The following is a 17,642-nucleotide window of genomic DNA, read 5'->3' as shown; positions in this document are numbered from 1 at the left end:
GTCCCCCAGGAGGACTGAAAGAAAAAGTAAAAATAAGAAAAATAAAGTTTCATTAATATATATTTTTTTTTTTAAGTAATAAAGTTAAAAAAAACCTTTTGCCATATTTACAATAAAAAAATCTAAGTAATAAAACAAAAATACATATTTGGTATCACTGCGTTCGTAAACATCAGTTCTATCAAAGTAATGCATTATTTACCGCGCATGGTGAACGTCGTCTGAAAAAAAAAAAAAACGCCAAAAAATGCACTTTTTGGATCACATTGTTGCCAAGAAAAAATCTAATAAAAAGTGACCAAAAAGTTCTATGTATTCCAACCAATGGTACCAACAGAATCTGCAGGACGTACGGCACAAAATGAGCCCTAACACAACTATATTGACAGAAAAATAAAAAAGTTATTGTGCGCAGAAGATGGAAACAGAAAATTATTTTAAAAAATTAAATATCTTTATAAAAATAAAGCTATCATGTCATTTTTGTTGCAGTTTTTGCGCCGTAGAAACAAGACGCACAGAAAAATGGCGGAATGGCGTTTTTTTTCCGATTTCTCCCCACTTAGAATTTTGTAAAAGTTTTTCAGTACATTATATGATACATTAAATAGTACCATTGAAAAATACAACTCGCAAAAAACAGACCTTCATACAGCGACATCAATGGATAAATAAAGGAGTTACGATTTTTTTAAAAGGGGGAGGAAAAAACAAAAATGGAAAAAAGCAAAAAAGTGTGGTCACTGAGGGGTTAAGCCCCCGACACTCATCCAAGTGATAATCACTCTTCTGCATTCAGAGCATGAAGGCGGAGGGAACCAGAGATCTCTTCCATCCACCCGCCTCCATTCACTGCAAACAGGCAGTCACTCAAAGATACACAACTGCCTGTTCACACTGAGCCAGAAGTCGCTCACTGGTCATTCCGTTTTAGCTCACTGAGATGGATCTCCTACTGATTGACTTCTCACTTGATAACCCGTCTGGTGCTGTTTATACGAAGGCCAACATGTGGCCCATTACAGCTCATTTTAGCGATTATTTGGGAGACTATGTAAAAGTACCCTTACTGCCTATCTCACTGCCAAATTATAGCTGATCACTAGGGGTTCAATCACGGGGGGGCTCCCTACAATCAGCTTATTGTCTAGGGACCTTTCTAACAATAAAGTCGTTGTACCAAAAGCAACTTTTATCACCTATCCATAACATAGGTGCTAAAAGTTTGATCAGTGAGGGGCTTATCACTGAGACCCACACCAATCCTGAGAATAGGAGTCCCCCATCCTCCTCACTGTGTGCTCAATGTACCCCTACAGTGATGAAGAGATTGAATGAAGCGGTGGCCACGCATGAGCAGTGCCACTCCATTCAACTTGAATGGGGCTATCCAAAATAGGCAAGCCTTTGTACCCAGCTATGTCAATCAAACCCGTGGAAATGATTATAGTGATGCCGCACATGTGTGACTCCATTCACTCAGTCAGGATGAGACAGGGACCTAGGAATCCCTTTCTCAGGATTGGGCAGAGAGACCCCCACCATTCAAACCTATAGCACCTATTCTATGGATAGATGATAACAGCCGATTTTGAGTTAATCCCTTTAAGATATTGTCCATAGTGGACAACTCCTTTAAGAAATAACGTGGATTCATTGTGAAATGGTCTGATTGCTCTTTAAATCACAACGAGGGTCCGTCGTCGCTGGCACTTTCACATACGTTTTCCATTGACTGCAATGTTAAAAAAAAAATGTACACGTTTCCATACTTCTTTTTCTGGGACAGAAAAGTGTAGTAGGCTTTACTTTTCAACCCCCCCCCCGCAGGAATTGGAGTACTTTTTTAAAATCTAAATGTAAAATTCTGTGCTGATTAATTTTTGGATATTTTTTTTATAGCTGGAATGATGGGGCTGTACAATGTTTATGGCTGTGAATACCATGCTGCAGCTTTTACACCTGCTAATGTGAGAAAATACTTTATTGCTGCTGAGAAAGTCATGTGGAATTACGCTCCTACTAATTACGACGAGTTTACACATAAGGCTTTAGATGATCCAGACAGGTAGGACTCTCTATTCTGCATACCGAATATCTGCTGATCACTAAGCAGATGTATACTGTTATATCCAGTGTTTTTAATAACCTAATTATCATAATAATGTTTAGCTTTGTAATACCTTATCTGACCACATGGTGTGCTATTGTCATGAAATGTGTACATGTCCTAGAAGCTCAGTTTACTATAGCACCACCAGCTGGTAGAAAGAACATATAACTGGAGATAGAGGTTTGCTGGCATATGCTTTTCAGCTTTCAAGGGGGACAAAATGATCTTTTTTTTTTTCATCACGTTATACTTTACTTAGGTGGGTAAAAGTAAACCGATACGATTTGCATACATTTATTAAAAATGCCGAAATTAGGAAACATTTTTTAAAAATTTGTTGTTTTGTTCCTTTTTTTAAAATTGTAGTATGTAAAACATGTAATACATACTGTACTGATTATTTTTAATCAAATATATATTTTTACTCGTAAAAATACGTAAATTTAGGGCTCATGTCCACGGGCAAAAGAAGAATTAAAATCCGCAGCAGATTTTAACTCTTCTCCTGCATGCGGATCCGCACCCCATAGGGATGCATTGACCACCCGCGGGGTAGATAAATACCCGCGGATGGTCAATAAAAGTGATTTAAAAAAAAATGGAGCATGAAAAAATCTGGACCATGCTCCATTTTCATGCGAGTCTCCCACGGGCTTCTATTGAAGCCTATGGAAGCCGTCCGGATCCGCGGGAGACAAAAATCCGATTTTACTCACCCGCTCTGTTTCTTCTCTTCGCCGCCGCGTCATCTTCTCTCAGTCGCGGCCGGATCATTTTGCTTCGGGACGGCGCATGCGCGGGCACGTCACCGACGTCATCCTGCGCATCCGCCGGGCCGAAGAAAGAAGATCCGGCCGCGACGCAGAGAAGATGACGCGGCAGCGAAGGAAGTATCCGGAGCGTGCGAGAGGTGAGTTAATTCTGATTTATTCTTATTTTTAGCGCTCGTGTCCGCGGGGCAGGAGGGACCCGCTGCAGATTCTACATGGAGAATCCGGAGCGGGCCTGATTTCCCCCGTGGACATGAGGCCTTACTGTCAGCAGTTGTAAAGAGGTTAATTTTATCCAAACAGACTGAATATTTTAGGTAAATAACAATTATAAATTCACATTTTTCTTTTTCAGCCATTCTGCAACGTTTTTTGCAAAAAGCAGTGAGAGGATTGGAGGTTCTTATTGGAAGGTACATTACACAGAATATACTGATGAATCATTTAGTACTAAAAAGACTCCATCTAAAGCTGAGGAACATCTTGGAATTCTGGGTAAGAACGGCAGTGTTATTTTTGATCCCGCTTTTAAAAAAAAAAAAATACTATAGTTGATGTCATTGTAATTTTAATTTTAGGTCCAGTCATCAAAACTGAAGTCTGTCTGTGCAGCAAAGAAAAGGGAATCTAGGCCAGCTATGAGTTAGCATCGATTTATGCTCTAACTTATACCTCCTGGTCAGTGGGAGCCTAGGCCCCCTTTCAATAAGCTGCATGATTAAAAAAAAAAGTCACGAGCGAGGAAAACCCCATAAAGTCACAACTTTTTGCGCAACTATTGCATGCACCATAATTTGCGGCTTTTCATCCTAGAAAATTGGCGCAAGTGGTTCAATATCTTCCCCACTAGAGTCAAATGATAACGTCCTGGCTGCCTGCAGCCACTACTTGGGGAAGCTTATAGCACACTGTTTATCCATAGCCACCACATTGCCTCTAGTGGTGAAAATGTTTTACGTCTTTTTCAGCACTTCAAACGCTATAAAGATATGTTGTAAAATTCCAATTTTTTAAACATTTACACTGACCCCCCCAACACTTTTTAAGAAGTGGGTTGGGACTAGCATTGCTCTGACCACGGATGACACACGTCCTGCCCACTGCACTGATAGCGAGCAGGACGATTGGCTGATGGACGATTGGCTGATGGACGAGGGTCCCAAGCGGCAAGGGATAGGTCATCAGTGTAAAAAGTGCAGAATAGCCCTTTAACATATATTGCGATACTTGTATATAACAGTATATTGTGCATTTCAATGTTGCGTTTCTGTATGTTCACGCAACAAATATTTGCCGCAGATTTGATACAGAACTACGCCAATTCTGCAACAAATCCACATCCCATTACTGGATGTAAATCCATTGTCGACTGTATTCGCCTTCTTAAAAATAAAATTACTTACAGTTTGTAATCAAATCTATAAATTATTGAATAAATGTCAAAATATGGACTACTCAAAGCTGGGCCTAGTAGTTGATGTCATTGTAATTTTATTTTAGGTCCAGTCATCAAAGCTGAAGTGGGCGATGCCATTGTGGTTGTGTTTTCCAATATGGCTGACAGGAACTACAGCATGATGCCTCATGGACTGTCCTTTGGCAAGGAATCAGAGGGCGCCCCCTATGTCGATGGTACATGACCTCAGTGGTCTCTTTCCAATGTGTAAAATGTAATGTGATGACATTATCTGCTAGTGTCAGATGTGAAGTAAGTGTTAAGGTGGCCATATACATTAGATGAATGTTGGCCAAACTTGCCGATTTCAGCAGGATCGGCGGACTATCTAATGTACATGGGGGTATCCTAACTCTCCTGAACAGCAAATATCAGGGGAAGGAAAAGTTGGGCAGTGGAATTTCAACACTACGGATCTTTTTGTACCTGAGAGATAAACCACCGCTAGAGGTGACCTTTTCTCTACCCTGGATCACCGTGAATTCAGACCGAAACCATTTCACTCTCTTCGACCACCATGCTATGTGGCCCTTTTTATCTAGCTGCTTTTTTAAGCTAATCTTTAGATAACTGAATGTTCATAGTTATTTGATGTGGCTCAGTGTTGCCCGGCTTAACGGGAACAATGCCAAGGTACCTAACTGCCCACTCATTATCTTAGAGGGATCATTGCCAATGATGCAGCTGGTGGGGCCTTGGCTGGCGGTTGTGGGGGGGGGGGGGGGGGGTGGACCAACCCAAGCTGAACTTTTACACCTGGGCCAAGGAGCATTAAAGGGGTTTTCCGGTACTAAACTACTGATGACCCAATATCAGGATAGGTCATTAATAGTTTATTGGTTGGGATCCCGAGTGTTAGACCCCTACTAATCAGGTGACTGAAGTGACAGCGGCACTTGAGTGAGGCCTGCTATCCCTTCAGTCCATACCAGGCACAGCGCCATACATTGTGTAGTCAGTATTGCAGCTCCATCTCATTCACTTGAATGGGGCAGGGCTGCTCTCGGGCCATGTGACGAATTAACGTGATGCCACTGGCCTGAAAAGAGGCCACCATGCTCACTGGAATCAAGTGATCGTCAGGAATCCCTAAGGATAGGTTAACAATAGTTTAGTCACCTAAAACCCCTTTGTGCTACGTCCCTGTTTAGGCCCGTACAGTCTTTCAGCCTGTAAATGTAAATGAGAATGTTTCTATTCACTGACAGTAAAAATGAAAAACTGATGAAGTGAAACCATTGATCTTCATCAATGTAAAACTAGGAAACACATTGAACAATGGAGTCATATGATCGTGCAGACCAATTTTTATCTTCCATTGTGAGGTTGACATTAACATGACTGTATTTTTCTGATAGGAGATGTAGAGAAACTTGGAGCTCACGTGGCACCTGGAGACACATTCACATACACCTGGAACATCCTAGAGAAGGATGGACCTACAGATACTGATCCACAATGCTTGACCTATCTGTACTACTCAGCAGCCGACCCAGTGAAGGACACCAATTCTGGACTGGTGGGTCCACTGCTGGTCTGCAATAAAAGTTCACTAAGCTCCAGCAACACAGAGGTACAGAATGCAATTGTAGTACACATATCTAAGGTTTATCAATATTCCTATGGTACCACTCAAATCTGCTACTTCTCTTGCTAAATATTGCTTAAAAAGGAATTGTTACCACTTGTATAGGTGGTACACAATATAGGTATTTCTGCCAGAGGACACCTCTGTTAGTGCAAACAAAACTATTTGCTATATGATATGCTTCGGGGATCCAAATTCAGTTAGAGGATAGGCCAAGCTTGGAAAATAATTTTCACCACAACACCAAATAGCGGGATTAAAGTTATCTGTTTATTGATTGACAGGCAGCAGTTTTTATAGAGGCACATGCTTCGATTACAATAATTCAAATTTATTATAGTTTATTTATTACCATTGGTGGATAAAACATGAACACAATATGAATATGCAAGATAAAGAATTTTACATCTAAAATGGCAAACAAATGCAGCACAGATACAGCAGAACCATACATGATTAGCTTCTCAGACCACAAAAGTACAGTAATGGTAAACAATGGGTTTAGAGAATGTTTTGGAACATATGTGAACAGTTAGGAACATGTCATCTCGACCTGCCAGCCAGTCTAAATGCTACATAGCTATCTCCTGCAGCTCTGGCCTTGGTTCTTCACTCAAGGCTTTTTGAGTAACTATTTAATATCTATAAATCCTCAAGAAAGAGGACAAATGAATATAATGAAAAGAGGCATACAAGGTGGCTACCAGACACAACAATGGCTACACATAGGATAGAACATGGAGTCATATTCATTTCAATAACACCTCCTTATACCATTTCATTTCATCCTTATTGTATACCATCCATGTTGGAAGCATGCGCAGAGCAACTTTTAAAAAAATCTCCTGCTTCCTTGTGGATCTGCGGCACATCCAAAGTGACAGCTGCGGCTGTGCCATGGATCAGACAGCTTCCATTGACTTCAATGGAAGCCATTCCTGAGGGATCCGCAGAAAAATGGAGCATGCTGCCATTTCTTCCTGCGTGTTCGATCCGCACGCTGGGGGAAAAAAAAAATCACATCTGCATTCTTTAAATTGTTTTGCGGATGCTAATGCATCCCTATGGGCTTCGTCACAGTGAGCGTTCTCAAGTAATCTCTAATGCATCCCTATGGGCGGCTTGATTTGCGGATCTTTCACATGGGTTCCACAAATCAAATCCGCTCATGAATATTGGGCCTTACTGCTGGGAGTTTACTACAGTTCTGTCCAGTCTAGACAATCCTCTGTGAGCTAAATACATCATCAGCACAAATCTCTCTCCCTGTTACATTTTACCTGCACTGCTACATTGTATCGGTCTGCTTTGCTCATAGAGATTGTCTAGGATGTATACAACTGTAGCAAACGTACTGTATGAGAAGTATAAGGTCAAGATATGATCTCATTCACTGACAGTATGCGGAATCCGTGATCAATTAAGGCAAAAAGCATATTGGAAAGTTGCAGAACTTTTTATTGTTCTTCAATATATGATATCTAAAGGTACCTTTACACGGAGCAGCCATCCTTCAGATAGTCGCTCAGAAACGTCGTTGAAGCGTACATATGACGGTTGTTTTTACACCGAGCAATGACTGTTCATTAGTTGTTCGCTGAGGAATCGGTCATAGAGGGGATCGCAATGCAAAGTTGTTTGCAAGTCATTCAAATACGAACGACTGACTGTACAGCAGACAACTTTTGATCAACCTGTGACTATTTTTTGGTAAGTTGAAAGCAAACGACTAGTGACTCATCGCTCGTCACCCTGTCAGTGGCCGTCTTTACACTGAACGGCCATCCTTTGAATTCACTCTATCAAGCAATTATTCGACTGATAGTCGCCCCATGTAAGGGACCGTAAGGGTCTCGGTGACAACAGTGTGAGTGCGGGAATTTGTTTGTCCCCCAACTTTCTATAGCAGATTATATTCCCACCATGGTTGATCCTGATGTTGTAATTGCTCAGGTGCGGACGGAGAAAGAGTTCTACCTGCTGTTTACCGTCTTTGACGAAAACCTGAGCTGGTACTTGGAGGAAAACATTGACGCAGTTTCTCCGGATTCGTCTGCTGTTGATGTAGAAGATGAAGGTTTTCAAGAATCAAACAAAATGCACGGTAACCTATATGGACCATAGAAAAAAATGTATATATGTATATGGCCTTATAACAAATGTTTGTGTCCATCTAATAAGGTTTACAGAGTCATATACTGCATATTTAATTGGGTATCCAAGATTTAAAGGGGCTGTCTGAGTTAAAGAAACCCGTCACCGGGTCCCCCAATGCCTTAAAGTAACAAATCAGCAGTTAGTCACCTCTCCCCGCTGCGCCGCTTGTCCTCCGCCGCTGGTCTCTATGTGATGTCACTTTGCAGGCTGAGCCATCTACAAACATTCTGCAGCAGCCAATGACAGCGGTCAGTGATCACGGCTGAGTGTTGTCATTGGCTGCTACAGCAGGTGTACTTGATGATCTCATCGATCCCTACTGTTGCAGTGTGAGGTCGGCTCTCTGTCACAGCCGACTTTCCCTACGAATGGCGCAGCCTCTAAGCCCATGCCATCCACAGGACGTAAAGGGGAGGGAACTGCATTTCTGCTATTGTGTTCATTGGGGTGGAAGGGGTTTAAAGATTAAATTAAAACATAGGCTCTTCTTTTTTTTCCAAAACAGCGCCACACTTTTCCACAGGTTGTGTGGGGTATCACCACTCATCCCTATTCATTTAATTAAAGCTGAGTATTAGATACAACACATGGACAGGTATGGCGCTGTTTCTGGAAGAAAACAGCCATGTTTTTTGCAACCCTGTGCAGCCCCCTTAATTAATTAAACATACTGTTATTTGCAAACATTGGCTTCTACTATATATGATAAGATTCATCTTTCCATAAAGTTTACTTTACCGCCACCTGCTGTAATTATTCGGTATTGCAACATATTACATTTTTTTTCCACAACGCAGCAGTTAGGATATGTTCACACAGCGGAATCTGACACTGATTTTTCCACATGGATTTCGGCTCTAAGAACCGTAGCAGAAACCCACAACTGAGCGTCAATATCTGCCATGGCTATTAAAATGTATGACCGTGAATGCTCTTGTGGATTAGCCCTGTTTAATGCGCAAATCTGTGTGTGGAATTCCCAACACAAATTCCACTTGAATGTCATTTGCGGAATCCGCGTCACGAGGCATCATGGCACCTCTTTTTCCCCACGTGGATTTGCGCACCACAAATTAGCGTGCACAATACGCAGAGAATAGACCCCATTTGCTCACATTTCCGTATTTTTCATGTGCATTTCATTCATACAAAAAAAACCAAAAAACTCGAACCTGCACACCATAAATCCCCATAGACGTTAATAGGGAATGTGCAAATGCGTGCGCGCAATAACCAAACACAGCGTAATTCCCCTGGGAAAAGAACACATCTGGAGCTGGGCAAAAAGTATAATAAAATACCCCCACGTGTGCGCAAAGAGGCATCGTTCATTCCACAAAAATGCAACGCTCAGATGTGCAGACACAGTTACGCTCCTGTAAAGCGGCCTACGGTGTGGGTTCTCATTAAAGGTAATGCTGTCAAAATCATTTCTAAATGCGTATTTTGACGTGGACTTGCAGGCTGATTTACGCCATTTTTAAATCCGTGTCAAAATCTATATGTCAGACATGAGAATTCCGGCGTAGAATATTCCTCAGTGTCTTACAGAATATCTCATTATATGTGGAAGAAACCTAACATAACCTAAAGTATTAGGTCTCTGTGAGTTTCCAGATCTTGGATGTCAACAATGATGTTTTTATTCACTGACATCAAGCAGAAATCTTGAAATGGTGCCAAATTGAAACACAAAAGATATGAAACTGGGGAAACTTTTTAAATGAGTTTACAGTAAAGTAAAGGGTTTTTCCCACCAAATGCAGTTTATTCACAGAATAGGGAATAACTATCTTGATAGGTCGGCTACCCATGTCTGCCGCCCTCTTGCTATTCCGGGCAGATGCGGGCGTCGCTCTGCTCTTCCTATATGAGTGGGTTTATAGCTGTGTTCTTCTCATCAGCACTGTAGGAGTTAATCCTCCCCGATGCTCTCAGCCTAGCTGCAGGGTTATATGCTATTGCTCTCATATTTAGCTGAGCTGGGGATCCTCCTTCTTTCCTAAATATTGGCGTTTGTCTTCTGCTTCTGACTCCTGTGTCTGCCCTGATTCTGGGACTTATTAGCTGGATTACATTTGTACTCTGCCTACCCCAACATTGGACCGGATTCCGATTGTAGTCCAGACTGTTTCATGGTGCGTTGCATCAGTGTCTGACTCCCGTGGTCAGCTGCCAATTTCACTGGGACTACTCCATGAGATGGCGGCCTGCTTGGTTTCTAGCAGAAAAGTCCAGATCCCTGTACAGTGGTTAAAGGGTGAAAACCGGGATACCATCAGGATAATGTCCTTAGGATTAGCCCAGAGCCAAACCAGTTAGTTGGCACAGTGGGTCCACACTCATTGTCCGTTACATATCTGATTAGTGGGGATCTGACTCCCACCAATTACAAAAACAGGGGCCCTAAAGGTCCCTGAATGAATTGAGCCCTGGTCACACATGCACACCACTGCTCCATTCATTTCAATGTGACGTCTGGAGATAGTAGTGTAGCACTTTATCTTGGTTATCTCTGGCAGTCCCATTGAGATGAATGAAGTGGTGGTGGGTGGGTGTGACTAGTGCTCCATTCATTCAGCCTTTTTAGACCCCTATTCTTCTGATTGAAGAGAAGCCAAGAGTCTTCTAACCCCAACTAATCAGATAGTTATCCTCTACCATGTGTATAGTGGATAACTTCATTTAGTGGGACAACCCTTTAATATACATAGCGGGAGAGGAGTGTCCATTTATCAGTTACTGTACATGACTATGGATTTTCTTCTCCTCACAGCTATCAATGGCTACATGTTCGGGAACTTACCGGGTCTTGAAATGTGTCGGGGAGACAATGTATCCTGGCACCTTCTAGGTCTGGGCACAGAGATTGACATACATGGGACTTATTTTCAAGGAAATACTCTTAACCTGGAAGGAATGACAAGAGACACCATCAGTCTATTCCCGCACACAACGGTCACCGCTTACATGCAACCAGATCAAGCAGGTATGTGACGTCATCGGGACAAGTAAATAAAGAGCAGGGCTGGGGATGCAGAAGAGATGTATGGAGTTCTTATGGGATTTAACATTGATTACCCATCCCACCAATCAGCAGACTGAAGGGGCAGTGATGCTGATTGGAGCACCGCTGCCAATATACTGCATTATCAACACCGCAACCTGTTTCCATGCAGTTGCGTATAGTACTGCAGCTCAACCACACATTCACCTCAATGGACTGAGCTGTAATACCATAATTAGGGCCTTTTTTGTTTTCCATTTTTCTGATCCATCGTTTACAGTTTTACATTGGATCAAAAGCTCAGACTGCTGCTCTTTTGTTGGAACTCAAAGACAATCCATTTTTCATTTCCAGTTAAGTCTGTTTTCTGCATCGTGGCGGTGATGGTTCTTCAATAAATGTGCCTCAGTGGTTAGCACTGTTGCTTTGCAATGTTGGGGTCCAAGGTTCAAATCTCATTGAGGCAACATCAATTTGAAAAACTCTATACAGCCGTCACCTTTGGTCAGGTTTGAGCCTACAGCTCCAGCACTGCAAGGCAGAAGTGCTAACAACTGAGCGACCGCACCTTCTAACACTGGGGCTCTAGCTTCAGGTCTGACGATGGATAACATCTGCATGGAGGTTGTATGTTCTCATTGGGGATTTTCTTTGCTAGTATGATGGCTTAGTCATTGCCTTGTAGTGCTGAAGTTGTAGATTCAAATCTGGCCAAGGATGATGGCTGTGTGGAGTTTTTCAAAGTAGATGTTACCCTTGATGAGATTTGAACCTAGGACCCCAGCATTGCAAGGCAACGGTGCTAACCATGGAGTTGTATACACTGAACCAGCACCACCTTGTTTTAAATGCTAAAAAAAAACAGATGTAAGCAAAAATCTTACAGATGCCTTCCATTTTACTCCCCATTTCCATTTTTAAGAATGCTGAATCAGCCGAAAAAAACGCTAGTCTGAGCGTAGCCTAAGGCAGACCAGCCCTGTACTCCGCTGTCTTCGGTTGCCCCATGGAGTTTGAATGGAGCAGTAGCATGCATATTGGAAACCACTGTTCCAATCAAACAGGGGAAACAAGGGCCCTGTTTTGAGATCAGTGGGGGTTCTGTGAATAATTATGCTGTGAATCTTAAAGATTCCTGTCCTTATTTTTCAGGAATATTTGAAGTTGGCTGTCTGACAATGGATCACTATATAAGTGGAATGAAACATAAATATACAGTCCAGGCATGTGACCGATCCATTGCAGAGGAGCACCAGTATGGCACAATGAGAACTTACTTTATTGCTGCAGAGGAAGTGGAGTGGGATTACTCCCCTGATAGATCCTGGGAATTTGAAAAACACAACATCACAGAAAATGAACATGAGAGGTATGTTATGAGTACAACCAGAGGCTATCAAGTCGATGTCAACTCCTGGTGATATTGGCCAGTGTTCCATCAGTGTTCGGCTTTCTATTAGGAACTTCAGGCTTCTCGCTCACATCTTCCTGTAGTTGTGAAATTAAATTTTCATCATCTTGTTAGGCATTCTCATCTCTCCATCCATCTAGTTCTTGGTTGTTAGTGGTCCTCTTCTCACTATCGATATTTTTATTGGTCATCCTCTTCTATCCACTGTAGCAGCGCAGCTACGAAAACGGCAGGATAAGGAATAAAGCTAGCTGAAGCTAGAGCGAAAGAGAGTCCATTGTGTTGAACATTGGTGTGTGCCCCAACCATTTTACCCTGGAGATGGAGATCAGGAAGTTGACTAACCTCCAAGTTGTCATATCATTCTTCCTGTTGATGGTTCTCAGTCCATCTTGTTATTGGTTGACCTTTTCTCTTCATCCCCTTTTCTCCATCCATCTTTTGTTGGTCATCCTGTTAGCTCCATTCATCTTCTTGGTCATTCCCTTCTCTCCATCCGTGTTGTTGTGGGTCATCCCCTTCTCTTCATTCATCTCGTTGGTCCTTCCCCTCTCTCCATCCGTGTTGCTGTTGGTCATTCCCTTCTCTTCATTCATCTCGTTGGTCATTCCCTTCTCTCCATCCGTGTTGTTGTTGGTCATCCCCTTCTCTTCATTCATCTCGTTGGTCATTCCCTTCTCTCCATCCATCCTGTTGGTCATTCCCTCCTCTCCATCCATATTGTGGTTGGTCATCCTCTTCTTTCCATCTATCTTTTTGTTCATCCTCTTCGATCCATTGTAGCAGCGCAGCTGGGGATCGGTGAGTTGACTAATCTGAAAGTTGTCACATCATTCTTTTAGTTGTTGGTTGTCCTCTTTTCTCTGTTCATCTTGTTGGTCATTCCCTTCTCTCCATCCGTGTTGTTGTTGGTCATCCCCTTCTCTTCATTCATCTCATTGGTCATTCCCTTCTCTCCATCCGCGTTGTGGTTGGTCATCCTCTTCTTTCCATCTATCTTTTTGTTCATCCTCTTCGATACGTTGTAGCAGCGCAGAGCTGGGGATCGGGGAGTTGACTAATCTGCAAGTTGTCACATCATTCTTTTTGTTGATGGTTGTCCTCTTTTCTCCATCCATCTTGTTGCTGGTCGCTCATTCTCACCATCTATTTTGTTGTTGGCTATATTCTCTTATCCATCCATCTTGTTGTTGGTTATCTCTTCTGTCCATCCATCTTGTTGTTGGTCATCCTCTTTTCCATTTTCTTTTATCTCCTCCGAACATAGTTGCCTCTTCCATTGAGTTGGGTCTATAATATGTTCAGAATAAGAGAAAGCTTCAGTCTGGTCATTTTAGGTTTCAAGCAAAGGCCCTAACTTGGCTTGCTCATACAGAACTGCAGGGACTTATAGCATTGTATATGGGGGAAGAAAACGATTTGTGCATTTCAAAACGTTTTTATTTTTATCCATACTAGTTTAATAAATGTATGTTTGTTACTGATTGTACATTCTAACACATTACATCATAACATGTTGTCTTTGCTTTTAGTCCGGGCCACATATTTGTTAGTTCTGATGACGATCACATAGGATCTAAATACAAGAAAGCGGTTTACAGGGAATATACAGATGGACACTTCACTGAGCCAAAGAAAAGATCTGCAGAAGAGGAACACCTAGAAATCCTCGGTAAAACAAAATAATCTTCTAAAGGGCATGAACTTGAAAAGTTCCTAAAGGGGCATGGTTCAGGTAGCCGACTCAAGGTTGACTCAGCCTTCCATCCTTCCGAGGTCGGTAAAATGAGTACCTAGCTTGGTGGAGAGGTAATAAATAAATTACCTGTTGGCGCTATACAAATAACCAGATTTTTTTTTTAAATGAGCCTTTCCTTAGAATTAAGAGTTGTCACACTGCAGAGGGATCAGCCCTATTCTCATCTGCACAAGGAAAGACTAGAAGCAATGGGATGAAACTAAAAGGGAGGAGACACAGATTAGATATTAGATAGTGAGGGTGATGAATGAGTGGAACAGGTTACCACTGGAGATGGTGAGTTCTTCAATGGAAGTCTTCAAGCAAAGGCTGGATAGACCTGTGTCTGGGATGATTTAGTGAATCTGCACTGAGCAGGGGGTTGGACCCAATGACCCTGGAGGTCCCTTCTAACTGTATCATTCTATGAATCCCGAATAATGGAACATTTGTAATTAGAGATGAGCGAACACCAAAATGTTCGGGTGTTCGTTATTCGGAACGAACTTCCCGTGATGCTCGAGGGTTCGTTTCGAACAACGAACCCCATTGAAGTCAATGGGCGACCAGAACATTTTTGTATTTCGCCGATGCTCGCTAAGGTTTTCATGTGTGAAAATCTGGGCAATTCAAGAAAGTGATGGGAATGACACAGTGACGGATAGGGCAGGCGAGGGGCTACATGTTGGGCTGCATCTCAAGTTCACAGGTCCCACTATTAAGCCACAATACCGGCAAGAGTGGGCCCCCCCCCCTCCCAACAACTTTTACTTCTGAAAAGCCCTCATTAGCATGGCATACCTTTGCTAAGCACCACACTACCTCCAACAAAGCACAATCACTGCCTGCATGACACTCCACTGACACTTCTCCTGGGTTACATGCTGACCAACCGCCCCCCCTCCCCCCCACAGCGCACACCAAAGTGTCCCTGGGCAGCCTTCAGCTGCCCTCATGCCACACCACGCTCATGTCTATTTAGAATTGCGTCTGCCATGACGAGGGACCGCAGGCACACACTGCAGAGGTTGGCACGGCTAGGCAGCGACCCTCTTTAAAAGTGGCGGAGCGATAGCCCACAATGCTGTACAGAAGCAATGAGAAATAGAATCCTGTGCCACCGCCATCAGGAGCTGCACACGTGGGCATAGCAATGGGGAACCTATGTGCCACACACTATTCATTCTGTCAAGGTGTCTGCATGCCCCAGTCAGACCGGGCTTTTTAATTCATAGACACAGGCAGGTACAACTCCCTATTGTGAAGTCCCTGTCGATCCACAGCATGGGTGGCTCCCTGGAACCCACCGGTGGTACACAGAAATATCCCATTGCATTGCCCAACACAGCTGAGGTAGTAATGTCGTGCTTAATGCAGGTGGGCTTCGGCCCACACTGCATGCCCCAGTCAGACTGGGGTTCTTTACAAGTGGACAGATGTAGTAAAAACTCCGTGTGCACCTACAGCATGGGTGGGTGCCAGGAAGCCACCGGCGGTACATAGAAATATCCCATTGCATTGCCCAACACAGCTGAGGTAGTAATGTTGTGCTTAACCCTTTCCAATCCAATTTGTATATGGTTTTCCTAGGGGGCTTACTCTTTTTCTGCCGTTATACAACGGCGCTATATGCTGGCTAAAGCCAGTACTGCATGAGCTGACACGTAGGATAGGCTCCGACAGCAGAGAGGCTGGCAATATACAGTAAGAGAACCCCGACGGACGTCTACCAACAACGGAGCTGTACAGCCTTAAACCCTAATGTCTTCACAGGTCACACAGTGGACTGGAAAGGGTTAATGCAGGTGGGTTTCGGCCCACACTGCATGCCCCAGTCAGACTGGGTTTCTTAATAAGTGGAAACAGATGCATTTATAATTCCCTGTGGACCCACTGCCTGGGTGGGTGCCAGGAAGCCACCGGCGGTACATAGAAATATCCCATTGCATTGCCCAACACAGCTGAGGTAGTAATGTTGTGCGTAATACAGGTGGGCTTCGGCCCACACTGCATGCCCCAGTCAGACTGGGGTTCTTTAGAAGTGTACAGATGTATTAAAAACTCTGTGTGCACCTACAGCATGGGTGGCTCCCTGGAACCCACCGGCGGTACACAAAAATATCCCATTGCATTGCCCAACACAGCTGAGGTAGTAATGTCGTGCTTAATGCAGGTGGGCTTCGGCCCACACTGCATGCCCCAGTCAGACTGGGGTTCTTTACAAGTGGACACATGTAGGTTAAACTCCCTGTGGACCCACTGCCTGGGTGGGTGCCAGGAAGCCACCGGCGGTACATAGAAATATCCCATTGCATTGCCCAACACAGCTGAGGTAGTAATGTCGTGCGTAATACAGGTGGGCTTCGGCCCACACTGCATGCCCCAGTCAGACTGGGGTTCTTTAGAAGTGTACAGATGTATTAAAAACTCCGTGTGCACCTACAGCATGGGTGGCTCCCTGGAACCCACCGGCGGTACATAAAAATATCCCATTGCATTGCCCAACACAGCTGAGGTTACGTCAGCTGTAATGCAGGTGGGCTAAAAATTAATTTGATTACACTGTAGGCGAGGGCCCACAAAAATTGCTGTATCAACAGTACTAATGTACATCCCAAAAATTGGCCATGGCCAGCCAAGAGGGCAGGTGAAACACATTAATCGCTTTGGTTAATGTGGCTTAAGTGGTAACTAGGCCTGGAGGCAGCCCAGTGTAACGAAAAATTGGTTCAAGTTAAAGTTCCAACGCTTTTAAGCGCATTGAAACTTTTAAAAATTGTTCTGAAAAATTATTTGACTGAGCCTTGTGGCCCTAAGAAAAATTGCCCGTTCAGCGTGATTACGTGAGGTTTCAGGAGGAGGAGCAGGAGGAGGAGGAGGAGGAATATTAGACACAGATTGATGAAGCAGAAATGTCCCCGTTTTGGATGGTGAGAGAGAACGTAGCTTCCATCCGCGGGTGCAGCCTACGTATTGCTTACGTATCGCTGCTGTCCGCTGGTGGAGAACTGAAGTCTGGGGAAATCCAGCCTTTGTTCATCTTGATGAGTGTTAGCCTGTCGGCACTGTCGGTTGACAAGCGGCTACGCTTATCTGTGATGATTCCCCCAGCCGCACTAAACACCCTTTCCGACAAGACGCTAGCCGCAGGACAAGCAAGCACCTCCAGGGCATACAGCGCGAGTTCAGGCCACGTGTCCAGCTTCGACACCCAGTAGTTGTAGGGGGCAGAGGCGTCACCAAGGATGGTCGTGCGATCCGCTACGTACTCCCTCACCATCCTTTTACAGTGCTCCCGCCGACTCAGCCGTGACTGGGGAGCGGTGACACAGTCTTGGTGGGGAGCCATAAAGCTGGCCAGGCCCTTAAAGACTGTTGCACTGCCTGGGATGTACATGCTGC

General features: G+C 43.7%; 1 protein-coding gene across 2 annotated transcripts in view; it reads left to right on the top strand.

Annotated features, from left to right (window-relative positions):
• The window catches only part of HEPHL1 (hephaestin like 1), an 86,538-nt gene that overhangs the window by 31,699 nt on the left and 37,197 nt on the right, over positions 1-17,642 (top strand). For both annotated transcript variants that reach the window (XM_066586869.1, XM_066586877.1), the window contains 8 exons: positions 1,903-2,068; positions 3,239-3,378; positions 4,384-4,515; positions 5,698-5,912; positions 7,881-8,031; positions 10,861-11,073; positions 12,244-12,460; positions 14,035-14,174. In XM_066586869.1, coding sequence (XP_066442966.1) covers positions 1,903-2,068; positions 3,239-3,378; positions 4,384-4,515; positions 5,698-5,912; positions 7,881-8,031; positions 10,861-11,073; positions 12,244-12,460; positions 14,035-14,174 — 1,374 coding nt within the window. The remainder of the gene's footprint in view (positions 1-1,902; positions 2,069-3,238; positions 3,379-4,383; positions 4,516-5,697; positions 5,913-7,880; positions 8,032-10,860; positions 11,074-12,243; positions 12,461-14,034; positions 14,175-17,642) is intronic.

Source organism: Eleutherodactylus coqui, chromosome 1 (genome assembly GCF_035609145.1).
Source record: "Eleutherodactylus coqui strain aEleCoq1 chromosome 1, aEleCoq1.hap1, whole genome shotgun sequence".
Taxonomy (NCBI): Eukaryota; Metazoa; Chordata; class Amphibia; order Anura; family Eleutherodactylidae; genus Eleutherodactylus; species Eleutherodactylus coqui.
This window is presented reverse-complemented; position numbering and strand designations above follow the sequence as displayed.